At 38.9% G+C, this 24,261-nt stretch overlaps 1 protein-coding gene across 2 annotated transcripts in view; it reads right to left on the reverse strand.

The window, feature by feature from the left end:
• Positions 1–4,826: 4,826 nt before the first annotated feature.
• ZNF277 (zinc finger protein 277) overlaps positions 4,827–24,261 on the reverse strand; it is a 42,631-nt gene continuing 23,196 nt past the window's right edge. The window contains exons 5-12 of one of the 2 annotated variants that reach the window (XM_036401548.1): positions 19,794–19,885; positions 18,325–18,435; positions 16,355–16,487; positions 10,128–10,195; positions 8,863–8,959; positions 8,283–8,325; positions 6,011–6,185; positions 4,827–5,217 (exon numbers count right to left, since the gene is read on the reverse strand). In XM_036401548.1, the coding sequence (XP_036257441.1) occupies positions 5,025–5,217; positions 6,011–6,185; positions 8,283–8,325; positions 8,863–8,959; positions 10,128–10,195; positions 16,355–16,487; positions 18,325–18,435; positions 19,794–19,885 (912 nt within the window). In that variant the 3' untranslated portion in view covers positions 4,827–5,024. The remainder of the gene's footprint in view (positions 5,218–6,010; positions 6,186–8,282; positions 8,326–8,862; positions 8,960–10,127; positions 10,196–16,354; positions 16,488–18,324; positions 18,436–19,793; positions 19,886–24,261) is intronic. The other variant, XM_036401549.1, reaches the window with a different exon arrangement.

Here is a 24,261-nt window from a genome sequence, read left to right on the forward strand (position 1 = left end):
CCCAACTAATGCTGATAAGCTGCATGCATACCTTGGAATCCTGTCTTCTATGTGTGGTTTTCTTCCTAAAAGTTGTTATCATATAATCACAATCCTGCTGTTTAGGGAACTGAGGCAGAGGGAAGTTACAATATTTGTCAAAGAATGCATAGTAAATCACTGTTTGTAAAAATACGTTGTCACATGTTCACTGGTGCTTATCTGCTCTTCATTTCACCTTGATTCTAACAAAAAACAGTTTATTGCAACAGGTCAAATATTTGTGAAGATCCATATCAATACTTCCATGAGTGGTGTGAAGACAGAGATATGCATCAGAAAGTAACAAAATGACCTCAGTACAACTGGAAGCCTAAATTTAAAACCACGTAAAGGTTAAAGCAGTGCTTGGCTCTGCAAAGCTGTGCAGGCACTTTACAAAGACAGACTCCCTAATGAGCAATTAGCAATTCCTGCATTATTTATTCCTAGATTGTTCTGCTATTTCCAGAAAGCATAGAAATAAAAAGTAAATCTCCTGACATTCAATGAAGCTGTGGCTGGAGGTGATACCAAAAATCTGCCTGTAGTTATTCTGAGAGATTTCACTACACACTCATGAGATGTGATGTGACAGAAATATGTGCTGTGTGACCCCCTCAAAATGTGAAATTTTGAAGCATTTGTTTATACTGAGAATTAGAGTTGAAGCATATCAGTGTTCTAGCAGTAACACTAGAAATCTGCCACTGGCACTTTAGCTGAACAATGCTAGGATCCACAGACTACATTTATTGATGATAATGCAAGGTTAGACATTAGACCTGTGTGTAATCTATACATAGCCAGCTTTTCAGTCTCAGGATCATAAACCAGATAGAGAGAATTGTGTTCAAAGGTACATTTGTGGAAGGAAAGCACTTTTATTTTTATTTAAATTTATGCAAACAAAACTGATGTATTTGTAGTTGTAAATGTCCTTAATTCCCCTGCTCTTATAGAGTGAATTTATCAGGGATTTAAAATATCAAATGTGAATTCAACTAAAGGGTTACATGTTAATCACTAAAATAGTTACTTTGTCTGCATCTTCATGAGCAAGGGTTTGGCAAAAGATACAAAATCCAATTCAAGAAGCAACTAAAAATTTCTTCCTGGTGGAAGAAGTCAAATTGAGCACAGCTTAGTAGGAGAAAACTTCCTACAGAAAGAAAAAAAAAACTGCACTCAAAAGACCAGTTCATTGAATGCTCATGAAAAAAGGGAATAATTTTACATGCAACCACTGCTGCCTCTATTTCTACAGCAGCTGATTTTAATGACTACTGCATGGAAGCAGTAATTCCTGCTAGGGCTATAAGTTACCTCTGGCATGTGGCAATTGTTATCTAACCAAGTTTGACATACCTGGCAGAGTAGACAAGGCATAATATGATAATTTGACCAACAGATGCTTCAGTTGTATTGTTACTAAGCCTCAGAAAGCATCCTGACTTAACAAAACCTCCTGGGGAAACAAAGTATTTTTCATGTTGCCAATGTGAAATGCAGCTTTTCTCCAGGGATCTTTGATTCTCTTTGGCCTCTGTATACATCTAAGTAAAATGCAAATAATGCAAGGCCATTTAATACAGCATCAAGTCATGAGCAAAGCCAGGGAATTTGCTGCTGTTCATTGGCAGTAGACAGTAGATGATGCCAAGGCCTATGTCCACTGTCTGCTATGGACCAGAATTTGAGAATGGACACTGGTAACCTTGTTTACTTCCATTCAAAGTCCAGTGTCCCACCTCAGATTTAGGTCAAACACTGTTAAATGGAAGAAGGAGAGAGAGAGACTGTAACAAACACCTCAGTCACTAGTAGAGATCTGACTGGAATTCAGATGCAGTGATGACACTGAGAAAGGACAACAGCAGACTTTTCAGAGACTTAGTCTGGTGTTTCTCACATCAGGTACCATTTAGGCAGCTTAGAGAAGATGCTGACAGCTCTCACAGCATGCCACGCAAATGTAGACAGAAACAGAAAACAGTGTCTTAAATGGAAGCCAACAACCATTAACTCCTTAAGTCAGATTAAATCTGCACAGACTTGTCAGACTAAACTGAGTGTGGAGAAGCATCAAAGACATGATTAAGATATTTGTAAAAAGGGCAGGAAGGATTACCAGTCACCTGGACAAAAGCATTTTTCTTCCTTTAACCCAGATCCTTCTAAACATGGCTTTAGACACAGAAAAGTGAGTGTGTATAAGCAGTCCAAGTCTAGGCTAAGAAGAATTATTGTAAGAAATGTTCATTAGAGTTAAACTAGTGTAGATTTTTTCATACTAATTTGAAGTACTCATTCTCATGATCTGACTCTCTCAAGAGCATTTGCCAACCCGAACTCTGTCCACTCCAAGAATTAAGGCATTATTATTTTTGTTGCAATGCTTCCAAAACCACTCTTTTTTTAGAAGACCATATTTGCCCCTAATAACGGTATGCAGTCATTACTGTGTCCTCTATTTATGACAAAACATAGCTGCAGTTTTAAAACAGATAAGAGGACAAGAATGCCTAGGGAAAATTGTGGGCATTATATGAACAAATAAGTATGCTCCAGCAAAATGACAAGCATCATTGTGCTAAATGAAAATGCTTGATTTTTATCCTAGAATCCATAACTAACCCTCTCTGTGAACCTACAAAAGACTTAAACTTACTTTGTTGCCTGTTCATAACTGAAGGAACAAGCTCAACCCTAATCCGGTTCCTCATGTTCCTGATATTTCAAGTGAACAGTTATACACTGCTTATGAATTCTTCCTAAATCCCTTTCTCTCTTTACTCAAAACAGACAACCAGTCAATGTTATGCATACAATTTCTCTTTATATAGTCTCTTAATTCTACACTGAAACATTGCTTTTTCAAATTCCTCTTAGAACCAGAACAGCAGTCATTTCATACTGCTGACATTGTTTTCATTTGGTGGGGATTTGAATGACTCAGCACCACATTCCTTATGATTAGGAAATGTTTTGCCATTTCACTTTATTATATATCAGTAAAATTTTATGCTCCCCCTTAATGTGCCCTCCTGAGATGGGCTTGCCATAAAACTCATTGTGTGCTGCTGCCATGGTTCTTTTGCTGATTTTTTCCATTGCTCAACACACATCACTATGTAAGCCCCATTAACTCTTATTCCCTCAGCTAAGAATCTGACTAAAAAGCAAAGACTGAAATCAATTTCTAATTTAGGAAGAAAATAGCTGCTTGGAGAAAATTAGGGGGCAAAACAAGCAGCAACAGCCATTGCAATTGCTGTGTGAAATTAAGAATTTTAGAAATGCAAGAAGTACAGATTGTAGCTTATTTAAGATGGTCAGGACATTTTAGTTCAAAAATATTGGGTTTGTGCTTGCTCCTCCCAGGTTTTTGTACCAATGCAAACATATGACTATGACTGTCCCGTTTTTTTGTCTGTATTCTCAGCACCTGCTGCACTTCTTCTATCCCATTTCCTCTTGACAGAGTCAGATACTGCTTCTGTCTCTGTTTCACTCTGCAGTTATATGGCTGATCTGTCCTAATCAGTGCATTTTCAGTACCCTGTTGGTCTAATTTATTTCCAGAGCACCTGGGCCCAAGAAAAAATATGAAAGAGAAAGCAAAGAAAGGTGCTAGAGGGTGATGTGTAATGGCAGGAGAAAACCAGTCCAGTGCAATTGAAAAGAAACTGATGCAAATGAGATTGCAGGGTGAATTAGGGGGACATAGAAGCTTAGCAGAACATGGCTAAAGATTTGCACTTTAGCCCCTGCTCCCAGGGACTGCTTTATAATTCACAGTATCACCATAGAAAGACAAACAACAACAACTCTATTGATAGCAAGGAATTCAGGTAATGAGGGCCGTGCAAAGGCAAAGCTGCAGCTTTGAATCTTCTCAGGCAGGGAAGGGCACCGAGCCAAGACTTCACTTCTTTCAGTCAGTGCTCTAACACTGACCTGAAGAAGAAAAAAAGAATGTACTGACACTTGTGAAAGAGGTTATGCATATTATGGAAAGCTAAACCTGAATTCTGGAACTACTTAATAGTTCAGGAATACTTAGTTTGGATCATCCTAGCAGGACATATGCTCTGAGCAGCTTTACCCTATCAAGATTGAGATTCTTTCTGGACATGCTGAAGATCTTCTGCCACTTTGAGAACTTGAAAAGGAAATATGACAACTTTTTTGGACTTGAGATTTTTAGGATTTAATTTGGATAATGTGTCTGCAATTCCCTAAGTCATTCTTTAAAATCTCAGTTCATAACCATACAAGAAATGTACTTTCAATTATGTAGATTTTTGATCCAACCAACATTGCAATTATTCCTATAATAGACTTTAGATTGGCAACTCTTCATGCAGTCAGATATCCATGGGGCAGGCAGAGCTTTACTGATGTTTCTGAGCTAGTTTTGAGAATAGGCACCATATGTCTTAAGTACTGATGATTAATAATAGAGATACACAGATTTATTTTTATTTTCCAAAAGTTCTAATGTAAAAATGAGCAAGATTTTCTTCACACACCTGATCAGGAATTACATTTTCTGTTTGCTCTCTAACAGCAATAGCACACAAAAGATTTACTCACTGGCTTTACACATCATCTCAGTTGGTCTCACCTTTCACAGGTTTGCCTTAAAATAGAACTCATATTCTGATTCATTCAGGACAAATTAAAAAAGATGAAAAATTTGTAAATAACACTAGCACACTAAGGGTATTTGAAGATCCTAGCAGAAAATCAAGCATTAAATGTTAGCTTCATTTTAAAATTGAAAGGAAGATATACCAACAAAGTTAACACTTAAATTTTTATTTAGGATTCACTTCTTAATATTTACGTTATCATAATATTATTGTTTACGTTAAATAATGTTATCATAATATCCCATGATGATAACAACATTTGTGAGTCTAACTGTATTCCAATAGTCTTGAAAGGTTTTTTTTTGTCTTGCAGAAAAAGCACTAAAGGACAGCCACTGTACTTCCAAGTCAAAATTTCTTCTGATCCTTGTTCTCTTTCCAGAGAAGCTGGTTTAAAACACTGCTCTGTTTGAGAGCTTTTAGACTGGATATATCTTCACTTAGAACAGGCACTTCTTCACTTTGATCCTCAGCTTTTGCATCTTCACTGTCTGACAGTGTACACAGGAGTGTATCATTTTCATAGGTAGGAAAATAATACCTGAAAGCAACAAAACATGATTACTAGACAGTCACACATTTTGTTTGAGAGGCTGAGACAAGAATTTTAAAAAGGAAACATGAGCAAGTCTGGTTGTCTGGAATGACAGCAAACAGCACACCCAAAAAATCAACTGCACAGTGCAGGTATACACAGTGTAGAGGAGTCATAGAGAAGAGCTGACAACAAATGAGCCTTTCTTCCTATTTCTTCAACCATATGATATTACAAAAGAGACTGCAGATCCATATTTGTCCCTCAACAAAGGCTGAACTGAGGTGTTTGAGTTAGAACACTCCCTGAGCTCTACCACCTGGTAGAGAGCATCATTCCCTGGACCCATACAGCCTACTTAGAGTCTGAACCAGTGTTTTGTTACACTGTCTCTCTATTTTCCATGGAAAAAACTATGGGTAAACTACCAATTTGTTTTGATACCTAAAGTTAGGTAGACATCATGCATATATCTACATTAGACATGCAAAAGAAGGGGTTTGACTTGGTTCTAGAACAATTTTGCAACAACAAACTTCTCTAGGACAGGGACTTGAAAGTGCAGTTCCCACATGTAGGAACATGCATCTTGGATGCAACTAGAAGAGAAGTACCCTATATTCATTTTATCTTCAGACTGTATAGAGCTTTCTAATTCTGACACCATTTATTATTTTATCTGGGCCACAAGAGTAAGGGAGCTCAGGGCACTGTTGTATTTGCAAATCCCAGAACTTACTGTTTCACAGAAATTATCAAGTAAAAGTATAACTGCTGGAAGAAATGTATTTGCCCTTACTGTGGTTGATCCCATGTAGACCTGGCTGGCAGGAATGCAATGTGTTTGGTCTCTTCCATATGACTTATCAATCCTCCTTTGGATTCAAATTTCTCCTGGCAGTTGTAACAACGACAATGATGGATTTCTCTTCTGATGAAATTCACTAGCTTTACTTGCTGATAGAAGTTCAGACCTGGGAGAGATGGTAGTGAACAAGCACTTGGGCAACATAAGTCTTAATTTAAACAGGCTTTCTTGGATTAGGCATAAGGATTGATAAGAGTTTACTGAAGACAGCACTGCCTGCATGCTGTATCTTAGCAAATTACTAACTGTTTATTCCTAGCTGCTGGGAAACCAACCCTTCTTTTAGTGCAAAAACTAAACATTTTGTTTCCTCTCAGTCTGTCTTTAGGCTTAGTGACAGAGGTTCAGGAGGAGGCAAGTAGGTTGAAGACTCTTGGGAAATGAGAGAGAGACTGACTATAGGCATTGTACCCTGGCTTCCCTGGGACAGGCCCAGCAGGCAGGCAGGATGCACAGTTTGGAGGATCCCCTGCCCTCCCTGAGCACAGTGACTTCAGAGACAGGGACAGTCCCTTACAGCAGACCAGTATCCTCTGTGACTGCCCCATGTCCCCAGGTGTGAGCCCCTGCAGGTGGAACCCAACAGTGATGAGGATAATGGTTCACCCCACACAAAGGTGCCACCAGGGTTAAGTCAGCCCTTGCCCTACAAAAAAGCTGCTCCCATAAAGAAAAAAATAGAGGTCATGGTCACAGAAGGTTCCCTGCTGGAGGGAGTGAAGGCCAAAATGCCAACCAGACATTTTAGGGGGATTCTGCTGCCTCCTTGGGGCTCAGGTTCAATGTGTGATGAGAAACCTTCCTACCCTCATGGGTAATTACCTGTGAGTGATTTTTCAGGTGGGCAGTAATGAAGTTGCAACAAGAAGTCCCAGGGCAATCAAGAGAGACTGCAGGGCCTTGGGAAGACTGCTTAAAGGATCAGGAGCATAAGCAGTGTTTTCCTCTGTCCTTCCAGTTGCAAGGAATAATGAGGGAAAAACAGAAAGAGCCAGCACATTGATACTTGGTTCCAAGCCTGGTGTCACTGGAAGAATTTGGGGTATTTGGATCATGGGTGTGTTAACATGACCCCAGGTCTGCTGGTGACAGATGAGATACACCTGGCTCAGAGGGGGAAAGGGATCCTTGCACAGGAGTTAGCAGAGCTCATTGAGACAGTTTCAAACTAGATTTGAAGGGGGTAAGGGATAAAACCTGTCTAAAGGCCTGTTAGAGATGAGCCTGGGTCAGGATGTCAGTGTATTGTGTTTGACAAAGTGAAGTGCTGGATCCTGCAACTGGTCACACAAGCCATGCAGTGTTACAGACTGGGGGAAGCTGCACGGTAGAAAAGGACCTGGGGGTGCTGGTGACAGCAGCTGAACATGAGCCAGCAGTGCCCAGGGGGCCAAGAAGGCCAATGGCACCTGGCCTGCATCAGCAACAGTGTGGCCAGCAGGAGTAGGGCAGGGATTGTCCCCCTGTTTAGCCTGGAGAAAAGGAGGCTCCAGACTGACTCAATCACTCTCTGCAGCTGAAAGGAGGCCATGGCCACATAGGGGTCAGTCTCTTCTTCCAGGTAACAAGTGACAGAGGGTGATTAAAGTTGGATATTAAGAGAAATTTCTTCACCAAAAGGCTTTTCAAGCCTTGGTACAGGCTGCTCAGAGAGGCAGTTGAGTCACCATGCCTAGAGGTATTTAAATGACATGTAGATGTGGCACTCAGGAACATGGTTTATTTGGGACTTGGCAGTGCTGGGTTAATAGCTGGCCTCAAGGATCCTAAAGGTCTTCCACAAACTAAATGATTCTATTCTATAGCAGAAAGCCAACATTGGCCAAACAAAGCTCCTGGCTTGCAAGGAAGCATAAACGGGCATAATAATAATAACAACAAGAAGAATAATAAAAATAATAATACTTCCAAGTCTCCAGCAGCCAGACCTAGAACTCACAGAGCAGGTATTTGTAGAAGCTACTCTGCAAAAGAATCCAATGGGTCTAAAGAAAATAGTACACATCCTTGGCAGCAGCAACAGTTCCATAAAAATAAAGTGTTCTTGGCTTGCTTTTGTAAGCTGGCAGAAACAGTTTCCATTATGGAAAAGTTAAATGTCTCTACAAAAATAAAACCGATAAACTTGTTTTCCACTATTCTTATGATGTGGTTTTCTCCACACTAGTGGCAGATGCTGACAATTACAGCCCCTCTTACTCACCATGCTCTGACTTTATTTTAGGAAAGTGAAATCCATGTGATTTCTGGAGGGAAAAAAAAAAAAAGGAAGAAAAAAAAATTATTTCCACTACTTCTACTATTCCAAGTTGAAAACAGCTCAGCTTCTCATGGGCTGACACAGACATACCCATAATAGACACACAAACATGAATGTTTGAAACAAACCCCAGAAGTTTTGGTTCATCAGAAACTTTTGCATTCATAATTAATACTTAAATAGTTTATTAAAACTGAAACACAGATGCTAACCATAAAATATATTAAATCATGAAACCATTATGATATCAAAGATGCTATTTCTTTACTGCCTGCAGCTGTCTGTACACACACAAGTAATAGCTAGTCATACTCTTAATGTAAAGCTTGACTTCTCTGCATGTTCTAAAGAATAGAGGCTGGAGGTGCACGCAGTGCTTTAGTTCTGTGCTGAAGAGGGCATTTTAATGCAGCAGCTGATTTGGCCTTAATAAAGATGTTACAAACACAATTTTTAATTCCATATATAATATTATATATAATATTCCAGTGATGAAAAAACTGTTATCTAAAAAAAGTCTTACGTGCATGTGAAGATAGAGTTTTTCTGTGGTGTCTGCTTGCTGTTCACAAAACAGGCAAACTGCACATACAGGATGCTCTTCCCAGTCAGACCAATCTCTTATGAATAAAAGTCAAAAAGATTCATTTAGTCTTAGGAAAGAGAAGAGACATTTTGAGAAAGGGCAATTCAGATTCTGCTTTCACAACATCAGAAATAAATCCAGAGAAACTGAATATTTTAAAGGGGTGGAAAAGACAACGTGAATTTATAGCTGGATACATGATTACAATCTGATGTAGAGTCTAAAAAAATTAGAAATTTGAGAAAGACTGAGCAGTTAATATTGGGTAATTTCTATGCAGACAGCCATTTAATCCTGCTTGAAACTGTCTGCACTAATAAACAGAATCCTAACTTCAATTTCTATCCAGTTTGGCAAGTCATGAAATATTGCTTTCAGTGTTTATTTTTCTAAGGTCTTTTAAAATTCTTGCATACCTTTCTAATCTTTCAATACACCAGCCAAAGTCATAATCATCAAGCAGAGCTGACTCTAAGTGTTATTTACTTATGAAATATTAATTACTCACTTATGCTACATTTTGACAGGTATGCAGAGAATACTTTACCAAAGCATCCATTTAAATCCTAATGCTGCTGAGAGATAGAACTATTACTGCACCAGGCAGAGTCAAGTAAAATTAACCTTAAGTCACAGAGAGAACCAGGAAGATCAGGGACCTTGATTCCCATAAATTACTTCCTGCTTATTCAATTTTCTATGGCCAAGAAAATCACCTCTGTAGTGATCTGAGGGCCTGGACCACAGAAGAATGCAGAGGAGGTGGATGTTGCCCTCAATCAGCACTGCTGAGAAGCCTCTTTTGAAATCCATCTTTAATCTCAAGTGATAACCTTTTTATCCATTTTTTAATACAATTTCTTCTTCATACTGACACTTGATGCTTACTTTTAAAATTTGAGCAGAATCTGTTCAATTGTGTTCTGGTGCAAAACTAAACAAGAATGCATTTTGTCTACATCATTACAAACTCAGAAGGCTCTTGTTTGAGCTCTAAGGGAAACAAAAGAACAAGCTCATGGTTGAAATATGGAGTTTATAGCTCTCATTGCTGAGAAGTGTTTTTAATGAGGACAATTTGGATTTGATTGGCTTAAATGAATCTAAACTGTGTGCTAACTGTGCACAGCATTTTCCCTGCAACTACTTCAAAAGATAATGGTCCTGCAAGTCTGTGTAATGGGTACATAAGTTACTCTTACTCTTCTAGGTTATCTAGTAATTCCCGGTCATCCTCTGACTGCACTTCCTCCCAGGACTTTCCAAATTCCTGGGGGGGAAAAAAGAAAAGAAAAAAACATTTCCTGATTCTCATCACACATTGCCACTGAACTGAATGAACATCTCAGAAGTCACAATCGATATCTTATTTTGGATCATTTCAGTATTGCTGTGAGTAAAAGGTAGTCATACAACACTGCTTTAGTAAGAATTATTTTCATCATTTAACAGGGCACTTCCCACACTATAGCTAAAAGGAAAATGGTTTGGCAGAGTTCTCAAGAAAACTGGTGGTGCAATGCTGTCATTATATTGCAAAGGTTCCATATTGCCATCTCCTTATTAAAAGACTTCATACCTCCTTGCTGTTTCTCACAGGCAGCTCCTCCAAGCACTGACCCTTTCTTCTTCCTGCAGCAGCCAACTGACTTCAGCTTCCCTCAACCGACCAATCCACCCTTTTATAGGGCTCTTCTTCTTCTTATTCCCTACAGCTGTGGCCTGTTAAAGTCAGGCCTGCTCCTAATCTTTAATAATTAACCCAGCTGCAACTCTTTAGGGGGTAAGATTACTTTCTATACTACCTTTATTCACTTATATTCTATTCCCCTACAGTGCAATACTTCCCAGGTGTTCCAGGTATGGTATCAATACCTCAAGTTTGCCCTCCCACTTGCTCAATCCATCTGCCCACCTTGCCTTTCAAGCAGCAGGTGCTGCTCCATGCAGCCATCCCACCTGAGGCTCCAGCTGCAGCACTCAGAGCTGTGCCAAGGCTGTACCAGTGCAAACCAAAAATATTCCCTGCAACTACTTCAGCTTAGCTCAAGTGTTCCAGAAAGGGCTCTGGTGTCAGCTTACCCAGAGTGCTCCAGAAAGCAGGAGAGCCAGGGCACAGAGCTCTGGGATGGACTCCACTTTGTCTTCCCTCCTCAGACATGAACGTAAGCACATTTACTCATGGTGCTCTGTTCCTCCTTTTGCTTTTTGTGTTGTTTATTTATACCTTAAAGACCTTCAGCAAGAAGTATATCACAATACATTTGTGCAGCCTTCAGCACAATGGCAAGCACTCTCAGCAGGACTGAGATATAAATAACAGGCAATAAAAAGCTGAGGGCCTCTACTCAAATACCAGCAGTGATCTCTAGCCAGTGTTTTTCTTTCTTGGGATTCTTCTTGTCTTTAAAAATAAACCCAAGCAAACTAACCAGTAATCAGAATAGTATTTTTGAACCTGATGGCTATGGAGGATTCACAAAGATTACAATTGAGGATCTTGTCCCATAAAAAAAAAAGCTAATAAAAAGACAATCCTTTAATTGATTTTATTAAAATATTCCTACTAATAAATATATTTAATAATATTCTTAGTAACAAGTATGATTATTGCTTTTATGGGTGTTTGGAAAAAGAAGGAAAAGATATTAAAAATTCTCATTTAACAATTTAATGAGAATTTTTAAAGTTGTTAATGTCTATCAGGAAAATGATAAACAATTGTCCCTAGACAGCTCTAAACATAATGTCATCATATATTACAGAATGAAAATTGTGTAATTAATTCAGTGATACTACATGGCAGTGTGTAAGCTCTCTGAGTGAGAGGGGAGACTCATTAATGTCACCATTACTGTGAGATATCATGAAGCCATTAACACCTCTCACCACATGTTCTCCCAGCTGCACACTCCTTTCCTATATCTGCTATTGCTAGCACCTTAATGAGCAGATAGTGGCTCACAACCACTGCAAAATGAAGAAGAATGCTCACCATGTTTCCCCTTACCAGCTCAAAGTGTATCAGCACAAGAGAGTATGTTCAAAACAGCAGCCTTAAGCTTCACCTTTTAATTGAAGGTGAAAGGGAAAAAACATGCCTGAGCTTTGTTATTACTGATGTTTTTTATGGTGTTTCTGTGAAGAAGGCAGAGAGGGAGCTTGTAAGATGTCTCTGTTTCGCTCATCTATTTATATTCAGAGGTGAAAAAAGAAAAGGAAAAAAGCTAAAAGCTAACCAGGTCTTGTATCACTGGAAAATTGCATGGTGAATGGATAACTAGGAACACTGTGATGAAAGTGCCAAGAGACTGAATCTGAGCAATTGGGTGGAAAAGAGTTCTTTGAAACATTCTTAATAATCCTTCAGGTTTTTTAAATTTATTTTTTTAACACTTTTTCAGTTCTCCAGCTTGATGGGCATCTGGGATCAAGGGTGCCTTTGTTAAGTATTCAATTTTCTTTGCATTTTCATCCAAGATGCAAGAGCTGCCAGGAATGATCTCTAGAGATTCCCAAGAAATTCTTAACAAAACCAGAGAAAAAATGAGACTGACATTGTTAATAGTTCAAACACTAGAAAATGCATAATTAAAAAAACCCTGAAGGCCTTACTATATATTCAAGAAAAAACAACTTTTTCTTTTAAACACTTTCTGTGTACCTCGCTGAGAAGATGATGCTATAGAAAAATGGGAACATGCAAATGTGTGTGGTTTGGTTATTTCCTCTTCCAAAATGTAGTCTAAATGCACAGAGATGAAATGCCTCACTGGCAATTTACCTTTGCAACCAGAGTGCAGTTCTACAGGAAGAAAGTCTGTGTGCCTCACAGAGGCAACACATCCCAGCTTGAAAAAAGTGCAGAGATGGGAGAAACTAGAAACAACAGCTGGTATCTCAAGCAGTGTTCCCTAAAGAGCAGTTCCCAAACTACATGCAAATGGAGATCCAGGCCTGTGCAGCTCACAAACTTCAAACATATGTTGATTTCCCCTGCAAATTTTCCCTTTTTCTCACCTGCCTTGCTGTGATGATCTGAGTTATGCTATCTGGTTTATATTGCTGCAGGACTCGAGATGGTGCACCAGGAAGAAGAGTCGGCCTTAACCCAACGTTAGTTAATCCACGTGGATGAATTTCAATATGAAGCATTCCCCAGTTGGGGGATTTTATTAAATCTTGAATCATCACCAACTTATGAAGGGTGTCCCTTTAGTATTTTACAAAATACACAGTGTAAATCAAATGAGGTTAAATATAAGAAGGGACTCCCATAATAAAATATTCTTTCCCCGCCGCCCAACAGATAATAGTGATGACCTAGAGCTTGGCAATGAGGAGTATACATCTTTTTATTTTTGAGGAAAATAAAAGCTTTATGAAAAAAGTTTTCTAGTAAGTAGCAGGTACCATTTCTCAGCTCCCTAGTTTAGTTATAACTGTATTAATTCACTGATGCTACATACTGTAGATACATGCCATTAGTCAATTTGAAAGTAGACATCTGGGCTTTGTACAAAGGATACTCTATACCTAAAAGTGCTGCTGGTAACAATCAGGTGAATACAGAAAGGAAGGTCTTGTCAGTCTGGGTTTGCCTCTGTTCCTCTGGGAATAAGAGAGTTTTAATACTGCCTTCTATTCTTTCATGGCCTCCAGCAGGCACCACATTACAAAGTTCTTCTCTCTCCATTTTTACTTGGTTCTTTGTGCAAGGTGTGCCATGGGACCACAGGATAATACACACAGAGAAACAAGGAAATTAGGTGTTTTTTTTTTCTTAAGAAAAGAAAATAAGGAATTCTACATCTATATATCATAAATATGTTGTTGCTTAGTTCTTTGCACTCCAGTACCAGTTCATCTCTCTGAATTAACACTTCAAGCCATTCTGTAGGATTGGTATAATCTTCCACACTTACACAATACCTCCAAATCCACGGGGGAATCATTTCAGATATGTAAACCATGTTTGTGCCTTTGAAACTGTATAATCCCCTGGACATTTAGAGCAATGTGAAACACAGACCTCTAACGCTCATTGGGAAAAATGAGTAAATCTTGACAGTACACATTAAAAAAAATTCTGGTAAGTTGTGAGGTGTTAGGGGAGAGGAAGCAAAATCACTAAATTGAGCCATTACAAAAAGCAGATCTTGTGTAACATCAAGAATTTACTGAATATAGCTGCAGCTTGAAAAAAATCCATCGTATCACATTTAATATAATCTACTGTAGAGCATGTATGTGCTGTACAGAATATTTCCTCCTTAAAATGTAAATGCCAATCTACTGAACTCCTAGTGAAGAAACTGAGGTTGCTCCTTTTAGTCTTCCTGTCTCTGTGCAGAAAAAAAAAGGGTTGTCAAAGGCTGTTTGGAAAGCAAACACGTTCCATTATGTAGGAACATTCAAAAAAATTTCCTGTGTGCAAACACACGTTTTATAGTGAACCATCTTATAAGTGTTTAAGACAGAGTTTTTAGTCTGTTTTTGATCTTTTTTAAAAAAAATTCTTTCTTTAAAAGAAGAAATGTCAGAAATTCTGATATGGGTATAGTCAGAAGGATCAGAAAGGCTGAGTAGAAACAGTCCCCTGAGTAGACTGTAGTGGAGACAACTGAAAATGTGTGGAAAGACAATGTGGCTGTAGCAGGGCATGTAGAGCCAGACAAAGAATTGTGATCATTCATGTATGTCCCAGAAGATGTACTGGCACAGATTTTGCATATGCAGTACCCACTGCCCAATTTTTAACATTTTGGTGGTTTGACATAGCTTATCTGAGTTATATTTACTATTGTCTGTAATTTCCAGAACCTGAAGGAATACATGTCTGAGTGATGCTACTCAGTGACCAATACCTGAGCTGGTTCAGGCTGGCACATGAAGGCACCTGCCAAGTGCTGGCCAGAATCCCAGCTGCAGGCAAAGGGGACCAAGGCCCTGGCTGTGAAACAGTTTGCATGGTCTGGGGCCACGCAGCAGCATCACTCAGAGCACACCTGCATGTGGGTCAGCAAGCACAGACCACAGCCCTTGCCCTGTCAGGTGATATGGGCAAGGCACCAGCTTTGGAGCAACTGGAGAAAAGAGGTTAGCTATGTGAATCTTAGCCTTGCTGTTATATTTACTTTGGCATATTCTGCTTATTAACATGACACAGCCATTGTGTCTGGATCCATGTTATGACCTCCCTGCATGTCTCTCAGATTTTTCAAGTAGTGCTTCATGGTTCTCAGAGATTCTGGGTAGTCACCTAGCTCAATTTCCTGATCTAAGATGGAACAGATTAAAATTTAAACAATGCAAATGAGAGACAAAAGATAATTTAAAAAGATGTCAAGTTCTGAAAACAGAATATTGCATGCAGGACAAGCAGAGAAGAAAGAAACTATTAAAATCACTTAAAACAATTATATGAAATTAAAATCTGTTAACTTCCAAAGGAGAAGTAACTGCTCAGTTCTGTTGAGGATCTAAGAACATCTACCCTACACAGCTTCACAACTTTTTCCTCACTGTGCAGCAAATACAGGTCAGTTTTCAACATTGTGAAATTTGACTAACTAGGAAAAAACCCCCAGGTCTCAGATCATTGATCTTTGGAAGAAAAATATAAAATATCACCAAGGGAAATCATTCTGTCTTGGGTAGAAGGGACTTGGCAGAGCATTAAACATATAAATTTTTGTTCTCACTATTAAAGTAACACCCATGGAGAGAAATTAAAAGGAAAGAGTAGGTAAAACAGTCATGAATGCCTATTTATAACCTGGATATTAGCACATGTAGAAGGCACAAAGACTACTTCAGGTGAACTATAGTTATTTCTGGGACAGAACATTGCAGCTTTTGAAGCAGCTCCTATATTCATAAGTTGAAGGCAGCAAATGAAAATCTGTTACATACACATGCACACTCAGAGGTCTGAGATAAAAAAATATTTAGCAACATACACCTACCTGGAGGCTAAAAACTAACTGTTTTTCTTTCATCTCTGTGTCTTTCATTTTCCTCCTCTTTGCATTTAATTTATCCTCTGAAGAGCACTTTCAGTTTAAGGTTTGTAGAAAATGAGCTTGAAGCCAACTTGCCTTAAGTTAAACCTCCATTTACTTAATTGCTCAATCTCACCTTCCATTCTGTTTTTAAAGCAGAAACTGAGCACTAATGACATGATGATTAGTGTCTCTTCAAGCTACACTCTTGCATCTCTCAAAATCAAATCTCAACAAAAAATGTTTACTAGTGCTTAGTTTGACAATTATCCAGAATATCACATCATAAATGAGCATACTTCTTAAGAATCCTTCACTTGATTTTTGACCTTTATACTAATTGCTAGTTTGGATTTATTCACTTTTAACTAGATAATGTCTGTATCTCTTTAGTCAATTTGCTAATTATTCACAGAACTACTTACCAAGTAATTAATGATATAGAATTTGTCATATTCTTTATTTTTGGCATTGATTTTGCGATGCTGCTTCTTTCTCATGTGATCTTTAAGTGTGTTTTTGTCTCTGAAGACTTTTTCACAGTATAAACACTGCAAGCTAAGATAAAAAGGTAAACAGGTTAAACTGTTAAACAGGTTAAACATGTTAAACTGAAAATAGTGTAAAATAATAAACTTAAATAAGCTGGAGTTATATATAATATGATTAACCTAAGCATGTCAGAGCAAACTAAAAGAAACAGAAAGCTTATTTGAAAAAAAAATATACGAGATAACCTTAGATCACAGTAGAGTCAAACAGAAATGACAATGACAAAAAATGAAAAATATAGATAACAAAAAATTTTACTGTTTGCCCCATATGCAAAGTGGGAGAAAAGTCTGATTACCCAAAGTAGGCACAGAAAGGCTGCTCCTTGCTCACTGTGTGAGCTCTGTAACTCAGCATGGACTTACACTAACATCTAATCCATCTGTAATTGTTTCTTTGTAATTCAGATTGAAAAGAAACAAGCTGTGAACATACTACTTATCTTTTGAAACAATCTAAATTAGCTAAACAGAAAGTTTTTATAGTTGTACCTCAACAGCGAGGGCAAATGAAAGTTTGCCAGGGTGGTCAATGGGCTTTGAAATCCTAAAAATTCTGTAAGTAAATTCATATCCACACACACAGAGAAGTATATATAATTCACAGATAGACATACATACACATAGGTACCTGCATACATGTACATAGACAGGAAAGTATTATTTAGGTGTATATACACATTACTTAAGAAGACATTCATTAACAAATGAGAATTTTACCACAGTATGTCTTCCAGAGCAATTCAAACAAAACAGAAGTATATGTATTGCCTTAAATCAGCATCATAAAATTGTTTTGGTTCCAGATTCCCCTCAGATGTTTTGTGCGGAGCAGGAATTCAGGATTCTCAGTATCATTCTGCCTTTCAAGACATTTAAGAAGTTTTGAGTTCTCCCTGTGCTTGCAGACCTCAAATCAAGATTGCCTTGCTGGTGACTTATAGGTCTGATGCCAGAATACATCTATGAATTTTAATCTCTGCTTTGCTCCACCTGCTAACAGCAAAGTGTTTGCTCTACTTGAGAAAGACATTCCTATGAAGAGTACAGAAGGCTTTCTGTCAGCATACATAATGCAGCCTTATTTGCCTGACACAAGATTTTTCTCCTCTAGTGATTTATTCTCAGGTACTATTCTACTAGCATAGCTAATATGCCTATCCTTAGCTGTAGGGGGAGTGGCCTTCCACTACTCTGGACACAATTTCAGCATGTGCATTAACTACAGAGAGGATCATCTTTGAGAAAACTCCCTTGAACTGAAAGCCTCAGGTCCTACTGATAAACAGTAGAGCTGCAAATTATCAGTGAGCATGGTAATTCAGTGCATTAGGCAACACCAACGATAAAAGAATAGGCATTCTTAATGTGTCTTCTTTTCTGGGAAAAGTTAACATGCATCTATCCCCTTCTGCTCTGGGTTTGCTCTCTAAGCAGTACAAAAGGGAGAGACCAAACATCCCACAGTAATGGTATATGGAGGCAAAAGAAGACTAGAACAAGGACTCTGTATTCAGCAATTAAGGAGATGTTTAGCAAAAAGTTTGTCATGATGAGAAAGAACAATAATGCCAACAGTTATGAGAAAAAGGCATGTGCTCTTATTGATGTCAAACTGTGCAACACCTAACTGAAATACAGCACTTGACTTCATACTATTAACTGTTAGGAACTGGCTTTCAGTAAGGCCACAAAAAGACTTCTAAGAAGACTCACAATAAACTTACATGCTCTCTTTGCTTCTTCTTAACTAGCCACAAATGTGGAATTCATTTTTACTATTTCCAAGTTAAAAGAAATACAACCCAAGTTAATTGAAAACAAACAAACAAAACTCCACTTACTTGTCAAGCTTCCTCTGCAATACAGCCAAAAACTCATAGCAGTTCACAATGTTATCTGGCAGCCCAATGTTAAAGGCATGCTCTCTTGCCATATGATTGAGAAGAACAGATCTACAAAAAACATTCAAATAGAATGTTACATATTTTTGCATATACATAAGAATTATTCAATTACTGATTTAAAATGCACCAATGGCTCTAAAACTGCATAAAAGCCAATGTTAAATAAACAGTAATAGTTTTGCTGCCACTGCTAGGAAATAAAGAATGCAATTTTATTGAAACAGGAAGTTTTTAATTTTCAGCTCTGCTGAATGTTCAGTAACATTTCAACTGCTCCATCCACATGCATGAAATATAATCTTTTAAATGAAAATTACAGTATAGTTTATTTTGACCCTCACTGTTAGCAAAGCTCGTTCATTACCCTGTATAAACAAATCACTTTTCAAACAACCCTCTTGAGAAACATTCTAAAAAGCCCTTTGTCAGACTTCTCTCTGCTGGTTAGCAGAGCATAAATTCTTGGATGCAATGTGCTTTTACATCAATATTGCTTCACACAGCACCAGCAACATGAAGGGCACTCAAAAGTGTACACAAATAAACATAATGGATGTCTAAATAAGATATTCTTCTGACAGAGATATACTGGTTAATTCCTTAGGTGCCCAACCTCTCTATATGCCTCAGCTTCTGCTTTTGGGGACTAAAGAAATATCTGAATGTTGATGCTTGGTTTTACCACTGTCCAGGCATGATTTTCAACCATGCACTCTGCCTGTCAGACTCAGGAGGAAGCAGAGGATGAAGCTCCTCTACTGTCACCAGACAGTAGAGAGGACACTCACAGAACATTGGGATGACCTGCAGGAAAATGACCCCTGGTGCTTCTACCCTTCCAGATTACCAGAACTACCCATGCAAACAGGCTCTCCAACTGAAACTGATTTACTCTGAATAAACAAAGTTTCTTTGGACCATGCACTTATGTGCAATTCTTGTTCACACTTGACTGATGCCGTAAAGCCCTCTGTTCTCACTCTAATTTTCCTCTCCTCTTTTTCATTTGATATTCAAATTCATACCAGATAGGTGAGCTTTAAACAAGAAAATATACAACTGGATACATTTTTTTCAACCATCACACTGGCTTACACAGCTGTCCTAGTCACTAAAACAGTTGCAAAAAAAAATTTTCTCTTTAAAATGGTTTGTTCCCAACTCCAGCCTACTGTGTAGTAGAAATAATTGCACTGGAATAAATAAAAAAGTTTGAGAAGTAGGACAGGATCTGTTTAAAATGCCACTTCAACTGAAAGAAATATGTAAACTATACCCTAAAGTTGATTCTGCCTTCTGAGTCCTACCATTATGCTTTAACTGGTTCAGTGACATTGAAAACATAAACAAAGATGCTGAGTAGGTATCACAAAATAAAACAAAAGCAAACAGGGCAATAAACAAACCTGTTTCCTGTGAATTCTTGATCACAGAACATACACATACTATGAAAACTTGTGTCATATCTCTCTTGTTGTTGCTGTTCCAGAATTTCTCTCTAGAAAAGGAACAGATATAGTTATTCAGACAAAACCATAATCATAAAATCATTCCATCACATAAGTTTATTATACATATTTATCCTTACTTGTAACAATGAACATATAAAATTGAAATGTGCTGCTGGCACAAACCAGATGTTAGTATGTTTTGAGTGTGGGTTCTCACAGATATTCCAAGTTTTTCCAAAGGCAGTATGTGTCCCAGCTAAGTTCCAGTAAAATTCTCTTAACTTTACATACCTGGTGCATGGAAATAAACACAGTCCATGGTGAGATCTTATGCAACTATTTAAATAATTTTGTACAAAATGTATCAATTTAATGTTTCTACCTGTGATTCAGCTCTACCTCTGGTATCAATGAGCAGGTTTATGGGTAACCACCTAACACCCCATGGAATGGCACACTCAGTCCTACACAGCTAATTGCAGGCAACCTAGAGGGCTTTTTCCTAATAGAGGACACAGCCCTGGCAGGTTCTGTAAGAAGCTGTGGCACATACATCAAGCACTCCTGATGTTGCATTACACTAAACTGGACTAACACCTCGACCCCTCCCAGTGTATACTTCAACCTCCTGAAGCTTGTCTCAGCCTCAGATTGTGACAAACTGGGGATCATACAAACAGCTCTTCCTGGGAAGCTGGTACAGCTTGCAGTCTTGGTGACTCCTCTTTGGGATCTTCACTTACTGGGAGAAAGAGAAGCTCCTTCACCTAAAACTACCGGTCAGACGATGGGTGAATATCTGTATGCATGACAGCAGGACTGCTGTTGTAGGAAGTATGTATTTTCAAAAAAAAATAGGTCTGGGGATGTTAGTTTTTTTATTTAAAGAAAACACCCAGGTGCCTTATACTGACACTGCCCCTGCATGTATCCTCAGTTTTGCTGCCAGGACTTCCTTGCCTGGTAGTGCTTTACAACTATGAAATCTTTGTCAAGATGGTGTTTTTCCAAAAGACTGTATCTGTTTTGTATTTCACAGCCTTGTCAGCTATTTCAACAAGCTGTGCTCTCTAACCTACTTCAGGCTCATTCCTTGGCCTCTCTCAATACATCACAATCACCATTATGTCTCTGCATGACATCCACCTTGGCTAGCTCCCTGCTGCAATACAGCCTGAAATATTCCTAAACTGGAGTTTCAAAACTGCAGAATGAAATGCTTCAGGCAGCACATTTTAAAGACAGCATCTGTCCTTGTTTGGGCTTGCTGTTGGAGACAGCAGTTAGGATTCAAAGGATGCAGAAAAATCACCAGAAGTTCTATAGTTCTGGTCTTTATTCTATGCAATTCACATGAGCCCATTTGCCAGTTCACTCTTAATTGCTGGACTTGTCTGGAGGTAAAAGGCTTTACAAAGCAAAATATCTATTTAACTTGCAAGTCAACACTCAGATTGCAGCAAAAGGAAATGAAAAAATAAACAGACTTTATTGCTGTAACTAAAGCAGTGGCTCCATTAGCCCCAACTACAGCTGCAGCTCGATTTCACAAAATCCTTCCGTAAAAACTGAGGATACAATTCTGAAATTCAAAACAGTGATAACTGGAAACTATTTTGCACCATAATAAAAATGCATATTTCTTTCTTTCCTAATTTAATTACTCTGTAAACAAAACCAGCACTTGCTTTGGGTTAAATTCTCCACTCATTCCAGAGTTTGAGGAAATGTCTACTTGCAGAGCAGATGAGATTGCTCACCTGCCAACAGACTCCTCATGTCCTTGGCACTGCAGTGGAAAGAAGGCTTAGTTGGTTACAGAACTGCATAGTAAGAAACCCCACAAAATCAGAAACAAATGCCCTTAAAAAAAAAAGTACACTCCAATTTACAGCAGCCAGGAGGTATTATTTGTAATAAGATGGTTCTATGAAAACATCAGCTGCAAGCTCCATCACAACCCTTTTTCCTCCCTGAAAGCCACAAACATGATGTACACTTGGGAAGCAGGTATCATTATGACACTGCATGCCCACATGCTAAATTCAAGGTGTCTTTCACAAACCCAAAAGGATTGTAGAAAACTGTAAAAAATACAGAGAAGTGCAGAAATGATGCACTGTGAAGAACCACCAAATAGCATTCCTCAACCTCAAATCACCTAATCATTGAGGTTGCAAAGAATCTCTGGAGAGCAACAAGTCCAACCCCTGTGCCCAAGCAAGGTCACCTCTACCTGGCTACCCAGGAGTGTGTTGAGTTTTCTTTTGACTGTCTGCACAGAGGAAGAGTTTACAACCTCTCTGAGTAACTTGCTCTAGTGTTTGACCACCCTCCCAGTAAAAAAAAAAAAGTGTTTCTTTGTTTTCAGGGGGAATTTCTTGATTTTTAATTCATGCCCATTACCTCTTATCCTGTTGGTGGGCTCAGGTGAGAAGAATCTGACTCCTTTTTCATTCATCAAGTACTTATATACATCACTAAGTTCCCCTGTGAGCCTTGTCTTCCAGACTTAACAGTCCAAGCTGTCTCAGCCTCTCTTCCTACACAGGATGTCACAGTCTCTTAAGCATCTTTGTGACCCTGCACCAGAGTTGCTCAAGGAAGTCCACATCTTTCTTGTACGGGGGAGCCCTGAGCTGGACTCAGCACTCCAGATGTGGTCTCAGCAGTGCTGAGTAAAGGGGAAGGACAATCTCCCTTGACCTGACTGCAACACTCTTCCTAAACCAGCCCAGGATGCTGTTATCCTTCTTTGCCATGAGTGTGCAGTCCAGCAAAGGACTAATGAGACATAATGTAAGGCAGATAAATCAGGAGACAAGTTATGAATGGTTTGGATAATACTAAGGACAGATTCTTCACCATCTCTTCTAATACAAAAACCTGCCAGGTGTGACATGACAGGTTCAAAATGACCAAATAGAAGGCTCTCTCCCAGTGTGTGGTCAAGCTGCACAAGTCACTTCTGCAAGTAGTGGGGATCCTGGAAGTTGTTGTGGGTTCAGAGTTGGAGGCTCATATTACTGAATTCAGAAATTTTTGAGCTGCCAATTGCAGGAGACAAAGAGAGTATTTTGGGAAAGGATCACCACTAGATCAGAAGACAGCAAATACCAGAGACACTTAGCTGCTGTCAAGGGTAAGATTTTGATCTAGACAGACCTTTTTTACTGATCCCAGACAGCTTTGGAAGGGAAGCATCCTAGGCATGACTGCATCAGCTGGTTTTTTGAATCCATGCTAATCCAGTGGGCCTATATAGGAAGGCAGGTTTCAGCTCAGATAACTCTAACGCCATGGGAAATCCCCAGTTGAAGAACTAGCACCAGAATTTCTCCTTTGCAGGAGCTGGGATCCTATGGAAAGCTGTGTAAGACTTGTACATATTCCTCCAGTATCAGGGATTCACTAGTCATGTCCTTCAAACTGAAGAATATTACTGTTGCCAGCAAACAGGAATAGCACTCACAGAGTAGCTGAACCAACTGGATTTTGCCTGCCAATCCCAATTTCCCTAGGACTAGCATTTGGGTTTTGTAAGGTTCTCCTTCATTCTGAATGCACATCACTTACTGTGTCTTTATTTGCATGCTGCTTGTGTGCAAACTTGTAATATAAACATACCAGAAGAAACAGCACAACAAAGGGTTAAAAGGCCCGTGTTGACAATTCTCAGGACATGGCTGCCAGCACTAAACTGAGGAATATAAAGACCCTAAGGCCTGCACTCTAACATCTAACAGTACAGACACAGGGTATTGTGCATCTCAGTGGAATTCCCTGCATCCTAACACATCCTAACATGAGGAGATTGTCAACAAGGCTGCCATGTACCATGGAACATTCATTTCTAAATTAGCCCAACAGCAAAGCCAGACTCCAGATACGTATTTCAAACAAGACAAGAAACCAGAAAAAATCCCACTGCCCAACAATCTGGACTAAGACTCCTGGAAGCTGGTCAGCATGAGTTGAACTTGAAGGACCATCCATTCAGAACTGACAATGCCTAAAAGTTCAGCAAGGTCTGTCCACAGTACTGTCTGTCCACAGGGTGCCATCAGGCAAGAAGAACCAGAATGGCTCATGTGGACCCAAGAGCTGGCATTTCATGTCCTTTGCATCTCACAGAAACAATACTGGCCAGACTCCCTCCCCTCACTCAGCATGGTGCTTGTGAGTATGAGACTGTGAATTAATGAAATCTGGGAGAGGGAGTAAGAATGCACACAAACAGCTTGCTCAAAGGTTTTGTAGGTAAGTATCACCTTCTCTGCTCACAGTATCTCACACCAAGTTCTAGTTTGCTAATTTCCCTAATGTGTATTATTACATGAAAGATAGTGTGTCAATGCATTGCAGATCCTTGCAAGCAGAAAAATGTTCAGCACACTCAACCTTTTTCAGTGTTCTGGATGTA

This window comes from Molothrus ater, chromosome 5, assembly GCF_012460135.2.
Source record: "Molothrus ater isolate BHLD 08-10-18 breed brown headed cowbird chromosome 5, BPBGC_Mater_1.1, whole genome shotgun sequence".
Classification (NCBI taxonomy): Eukaryota; Metazoa; Chordata; class Aves; order Passeriformes; family Icteridae; genus Molothrus; species Molothrus ater.